At 49.4% G+C, this 7,089-nt stretch overlaps 1 protein-coding gene across 1 annotated transcript in view; it reads right to left on the bottom strand.

The window, feature by feature from the left end:
* Positions 1 to 920: 920 nt before the first annotated feature.
* Positions 921 to 7,089, bottom strand: part of LOC134071480 (protein diaphanous homolog 3-like) — a 234,257-nt gene continuing 228,088 nt past the window's right edge. The window contains exon 28 of the mRNA XM_062528214.1: positions 921 to 2,789. Within this exon, the coding sequence (XP_062384198.1) occupies positions 2,491 to 2,789 (299 nt within the window). The 3' untranslated portion in view covers positions 921 to 2,490. The remainder of the gene's footprint in view (positions 2,790 to 7,089) is intronic.

The raw sequence follows: 7,089 nt of genomic DNA, 5'->3' as shown, positions 1-7,089 counted from the left end.
ATTGATTGCACTCTGCTTTAATTAAACCATGAACACATGACATGAGTGAGCTGTGATTTTCTTTTCTTTTTTTTCTCTCTCCCTTTTTTACCTTTTTAACAAAACAAAACCTAAAAAGAAAAAGTACATAAAAAAAGTTCACCAGCCTCTTCTACCTGCAGTTAATTACTTTCCATTTAGCTATTGGCAGTGTTCCATTATCACAGTGAGGGGGCCCATACTGGCAGAGTGAGTGTGTGGCGCCGAAACAATCCAACCTCTTATTAACCCCCCCCCCCCCCCCCCCCCTCACCCAGAAGAGCCATCGGGGAGGGCAGAATGCGCCCACATGAATGGAGCTTGATTAAATGACAGAAGAGGTGAATGTTAAATGAAGCTTGACACATGCTAACCTCATGGAAGTCCACAACAACCAAAAAGGGTCATTTTTTTCTTTAAATCAACATTATTTTTGGACAAAGAAGTGAAAATAAAGAAAGAAATAATTATCAATAAAGGGGTATTCTACTTGAGCGGAATGGACGGACTCTCTAAATAGCTTGAACGGCACTGTATCTGAACGACCAAAGCAATTAAAATCCCCACATCCAGCAGAAGGGCCAACCAATCAAGACTTCATTTTTTCTCGGCTTCATACACACGGGCGCTGGAACCAGATAAAATATAAATAATCTCATTCCAAATGACTAGGGAGGCCATTGTTAGTGTCCTAAGGGGAGATAGTCAGGCTTGGGCGCCCGGAAGATTTCCCAGATTAATCACTGGAATCCATACCAACTTAAATGATGATGGCAATTACTATTTATAAAACACACAACTTGATTTTGGGCGATACATTTTTGCCCCTCCCTCTCACCCGACTCGTTGTGGAAGACATAAAACAGAGACAAAATGTTTTCTTTTTTTTTTTTTTTTTTTAATCGTAATTGAGTCTACAAAAACTTCCTTTATGTCTAACAGTATTTAAACAATTTAACATTTGTTTGTTTTCAGAGTAAGAAAGAGTATAATACTTGATTAGGACACAAAAATATCATAAAAGCACAAAGTAAAATTACATTCAGGTGGAGTAATTGGATGTATTTTTATTCCCATGCATGATGTTGGTAGTATGCTCACGTCTGTAAGCTTTGACATGATCATGGCTAAGACATGCAGGGATCCCATAAAAATTGCATTTAACAGTCCAATGCACACATACATACGAGCGCACAGAAGTACGCACACGCACGCACGCACGCGCGCACGCGCACACACACACAGACACAGACACACATACAAACGAAGAGAGCAAGAACATATCAAAATCAAAGGAAGATGACAGTTTAACAACAAACAGATCTACATATCATTACAGAGAAAATACAAGCCAATATATTATGTATAGAAGGAGGTGTCTGAGATAGAAAACATTGCAATATTTCTCTGCATAAATGTTAACATATTTATTTGCATAAAACCATTCTTTTTAGTTGGAAAGATAAGACAATAAATTGCAAAAGATCTGAAAGATGCCAATTAAAAAGCATTGCATAGAATTTTTGTTTAATAAGAAAGAATAAGCTTTTTAATTGCTTTTGGTTATACAAAAATACTCTTAATGTGTGATTCGGTTGTATATGACTGTATAAATTTAAAGTGAAGAATCTAATTGTCTGGAGTTAAATATGAAACCTTTGCAGCGGGACGTATAGGTTTAAGAAGTGCTTTATTATTGTGCAAAGGAATGCAGAGTTAAGTGCAAGGCCCCTACTTCCCTCAGTAAAGCCTGCTGAACTGCCATATATATAAAATACACACTGTTAGTGTGTGTTCCCTTCACCACAGAGGATTGTCATTTGTGAGTATGTGTGTGCATGTGTGTGTGTGTGTGTGTGTGTGTGTTTGCAACCTGAACTGCTGAACACACTGAGCGGACCAGTCATTTTCAATCATTGGAATGAAGCTGGAGTGACAATGGACAGAGTCCCCAGAGAGAGCCGCTGTGAGCACGCTGCCCTCCACATTATCATATAAAGCCGTGCGGGGGAAAACGTTCTCATAAATATGACTGAGACGCTATCAGTCTATCAGGCGCATGATCCTTCCCTTCATTGCCGGGGTGTGTTTATGATGTGCACGGGCACCGTCGTGTTGCATTTACACAAAAAGCTTTATGGAACGAGATCAATTTCCTTCCCTCGCCGCGGCGCGGACACATGCTGCCTAAAACGCTGGGGGCGCTTAACCTCTGGGTTGGACTTGAGAGAATTAGAGAGAGAGAGTTAGCGAGAGAGAGAGCGAGAGGTAGCGGCTAAGGGAGCACTGGGACTGCTGCCGTCTCTGCTGCTCACAGCTCACACTAGGAGTGATAAACAGGGGGTTTAGGGAGATGACACCATGTGAGAAAAGAGACAGCCGAAAGACCAGACCCCCCCCACCCCCCAACACACACAAATGTGTGTGTGTGTGTGTGTGTGTGTGTGTGTGTGTGTGTGGCCACCTTCCTGCTCACAGCGCCCTGAGTCGAGCAAGCAGGGCCTCCACGTCTGTGTCCCCGCCATTGGCTGGAGGAGCTGAAGGCGTTGTGGCGGGGCTCTCTCTCCCCTTCTCTCTCTCCTTCTCCCTCTCTCTCTCCTTCTCCCTCTCTCTCTCCCTCTCCCTCTCTTTCTCCCGGTCGGCGCGCTGGCCTGCGCCTCGGCGGGGGTCGACCTCCTGATGGGGCTCACGGGCAGCGGGGGGCCGGGCACATGAGGTCAGCACCATGTTCTGCCGAGAGCGCGACCTCTGGAGGGGGGGCCGTATGTTTTCTGCAGGAGAGAGAGAGAGAGAGAGAGAGAGAGAGAGAGAGAGAGAGAGAGAGAGAGAGAGAGAGAGAGAGAGAGAGAGAGAGAGAGAGAGAGAGAGAGAGAGAGAGAGAGAGAGACAAACAGAGAGGGGAGAGAGATAAGTCAGGGAGACAGCAAACGAGAGCGATAAATACAGCGAGCGAGAGAGAGAGGGAGAGAGAGCGAGCGAGAGAGAGGTGGGAGGGTGGCAAAGACAGAAATAAGAGGCACCCATGAAATTATATGTTGAACTCATCAGCTTTGGAAACTGGGTCACTGAGGGCAAGAAGAGAAGATAGAGATGAGAGCGAGAGAGCGAGAGAGACAGAGAGAGAGAGAGAGAGAGAGAGATTCATTTGACAAATGGGAATGAGACAAGAGGGAATAAGACGAGAGGTAGGCGTGGGAGGAGAAACGGCAGGCGCGACTGAAACAGACACGCGTAATGACGACGACAGGATCACCTTAACATAATTAAATGGAACTGTACCCTGAGCACAACAGTACTTTTCTCTCGCGCTCACGCTCACACTCACAAACACACAAATCATTATCAGTGCTGCCTCAGTGGAGCCAGGTTTCGCTTATCCCACACCCTCTCTATTTCTCTGGGACTCGGAGGCTGAGACGAGCATCTCAAAATGCCCTATTCTACCATCCCATCCCTCCCTCTCACTCATTCTGTTGCTCATTCTCTCCACCTCCCTCTCTCTCTCTCTCTCTCTCTCTCTCTGTGTCTCTCTGTCTCTCTCTCTGTTGCCCTCGTCTCCTGCTCCCTCCCTCTCTCTCTGTCTGCAGGGTAGGGGTAATGACTGACAGCGATCTTGACTTATCGGCGGCAGCAGACTGAGGCGCTCATCCTGTGATGAAATGGATCCAGCTGATTGACTTCGCCCCAACAGTGTCTGACAACCCACCCCCCCCCCCCCACACCGCCTCCCCACCCCCCTCCCGGCCCAGCCTTCACCTTCTTCACCTTCATCCTCCTCCTCTCCCTCCTTTCTCCTCCAGTCCCCTGTCGTCTCTACTCCATGGCGACAGAGAGGAAGCAGCAAAGCGCGCGATATGAATTACAATCCCGCCACAGATCTTTAAACTCTATCAGCGTAAAAGCTAAGGGAGGGAGAGAGAGAAAGAGAGAGAGAGTGAGAGAGAGGGAGAGAACGCCGGAGAGACTGCAAGCAGGAGATCCATATTCATGTGACCTTGAGCTGTATTTGTGCGAGTGTGTGTGTGTGTGTATGTGTGTGTGTGTGTGTGTGTGTGTGTAATATGGGCGACGGTCTGGCGAGTTCCCTGGCCCACGCATTTTATCGTCTCATCAGAGCCGGATGCCATGACAGCTAGCCTGTTTTGCATCACCCATGGATGCGTGCTCACACAAATAATAATAAAAAAAACACACACCTGTGTTGATGCGATGTCCAACACTACACACACACACACACACACACACACCCTCACCCCTTACATACAAATAAACCTACCACATAGTGCAACTCCTTCTCTCTCTCTCTCTCTCTCTCTCTCTCTCTCTCTCTCTCTCTCTCTCTCTCTCTCAGACACAAACAAAAACAGCTTATTTATCTGTAGAAAATGTCTGTTGTGCACACTCACAAACAGCTGTATGGTGTCAGAGGCACCCAGACGATTTCATCTCTGGAATATGTCCTACACACACGTCAAACACTTCTTAACATAGTCAGACAATGGCCTTCATTTGATTAAGTTTCCCATGTACCGGTACAGTATGTAATGAGCACTTCTGCCCTTGAGCACAAGTGTGTGTGGGCATGTCTACATGTACAGATCGCACATCAACAAGGACCGCCACCCACCCGGGGAGCCCACCCTATCATGAAACGAAAAGATAAACGCCCACTCGCCAAGCTGATCCACCCACTCACACCCCATATGCAAATACACACACACACACACACACACACACACACACACTCTCTCTCCACAAAGACCTTGGTCACCCACACCGCCCTCCAATATGCACACAATACACACACACACTCAGGACTAATACACACACACACACTCAGGGCAAAGACATGGCCTCACACCCCATCCCTGCTCTATTACCAACCAGCTCATTTGAGGATGAGCGCATGGAAGGGAGGAGAGGAGGACGCTTGATGCAGTGAGCTGTGTGTGTGTACAGTGTGTGTGTGTGTGTGTGTGTGTGTGTGTGTGTGTGTGTGGGTGGTGGTGGTGGCGATGGCTCTACGACGGGCCCCCGGCCGCTGTTTGCATTCTCCGCTGCGCTCTCATTACCGTGCCGCTCCCCCCCCCCCCCCCACCCCACCCACCCCGTGGCCGGCACCTCGTTTGTCACCGCCTGACACCTCCTGCCCCGCGCGCAAAAAGCCACACTCATTAGTCTCGCTCTCTCACTCTCTCGCTCTCCAACGCCGTCTCTTGCTTTGTGTGCGCCGGCGTCTAAGGTCTTTTCTTCCCAATGAGTCGCTCGCTCGTTTCGCTCGTCTATCTGCGAGCGACCCCCCCCCCCCCCCCCGCTTTCTTCGTGTCTCATTGTCTTTGTCAGGGCAGGCAGGCGGCGGGATGGCTTTTTCTCTCTTTCTACTTCTTTTGCCCCCGTGTCACTCCTGCACCTTTCAGTGGATCTTTCTCTTCTGCCTTCCAAGAGTTTTTTTTATCTTCCCACTCGCTCTCTCTCTCTCCCTCCCTCACTCTCTCTTTCACTCAATCTCACGTCCTCAGGCAAACCCTGTTGATCTGTGATGGCTGGGTGAATGTGAGTGAGAGTGTGTGTGTATGTGTGTGGGTGTGTGTGTCAGTGAGTGAGTAAGAGGGAGTGTGTACGTGATAATATGTGTGTGTGTGTGTGTGTGTGTGTGAAGGCCAGGCGTTGCTGTCTTAATGAATGTTTAAACACAGGGTGTGTAGAGGCCCTAATGACACGTTATTGCCAGGGCCTGTCCAGCCCTGATTACCCCCTTTCAGCAGCCCAGAAGGCCAGCCCTCTATTACTCAAAGACAAACAAGATACACGCGGGGACAGACACACAAACGACACACAGCGAGAGGAAGGAGGGAAGAAGAGAGGAATCGAAAGAAGGAATAAATTGTAGGGATCCATAGCCCTTTGCTGATCACAGTTTATTCCACCCACTCCGAGGAGGAGAAATATCCCTCCCTTCCGTGCTGCTGGCCTATATCCTAGCCTATTCCTGCGCTCTTTCTCTCTCTCCGCCAGTGTCTCTCTCTATCCCTTCTTCCTATGTATCTCTTTCCATCGTCTGTGGCCCTTTGTTGTTGCAGCGGCTGCCAGTTCTGCGTGCCGGTCCCTGCGCTGGCCCAGGCAGCAGCAGCAGCAGCAGCAGCAGCAGCAGGAGGAGGAGGAGCGCGGGCCGAGGAGAAAGGGCCTGCACTCACCATTGGACGCGCTCACATTGTTCGCCTGCCAGCGATTCGCCCCGAGCAGATGAGTCCCTTCTTTCTCCATTCTCGGGCCGACTAACTCTCTCTCTCGCTCATTTGCACCCTCTCTCTCTCTCTCTTCTTCTTCTTCCATGTCTTCCTCCTTCTCGGTCTCTATCCATCCCTCTCTCCCTCTCTCATTTGCACCATCTCTCTCTCTCTCTTCTTCTTCCATGTCTTCCTCCTTCTCGGTCTCTATCCATCCCTCTCTCCTCCCTCCACCTGTGATCTCTGTCGGGCTGGTTGGCAGGTCCCCCGACCCGGCCAGCTTCCCCTCTCTCAGTCGCGGTGAACTCGTGGCCAGCGCCTGATCACGCTAACGAGCCAGACAAACTGCCAAAACGGCTACAACCAGGCCCCGTTTCACCGCGCACACACACACACACACACACTCATAATCAGGCACACAGCCTCACCAACCGGGACACACACATACACAGACACCTGTGCATACCCCCCTCCCCTCAACACACACACACACACAAACACACACTCATAATCAGGCATACAGCCTCACCAACCGGGACACACACACACAGACACCTGTGCATACCCCCCTCCCCTCCCCTCAACACACACACACACACACACTCATAATCAGGCACACAGCCTCACCATCCGGGACACACACACATACACACCTGTGCATATCCCAACACGCACACGAACAGACTCACACACACACACACACGAAGTGTGACGGAGAAGTCACTAGCGCCTCCAGCAGTGTCAGTGTCAGTACACTAGCCCTGCACATCAGTCCAATCCCTTAATACGGACGGCATTTCTGGCTATGAGCGTTCCTCATGGCAGACATTAGAGGTTTCACCCA

This window comes from Sardina pilchardus, chromosome 23 (assembly GCF_963854185.1).
Source record: "Sardina pilchardus chromosome 23, fSarPil1.1, whole genome shotgun sequence".
Lineage (NCBI taxonomy): Eukaryota > Metazoa > Chordata > Actinopteri > Clupeiformes > Clupeidae > Sardina > Sardina pilchardus.
The sequence above is the reverse complement of the archived record's forward strand: the minus strand, read 5'-3'. Positions and strand labels throughout refer to the sequence as shown.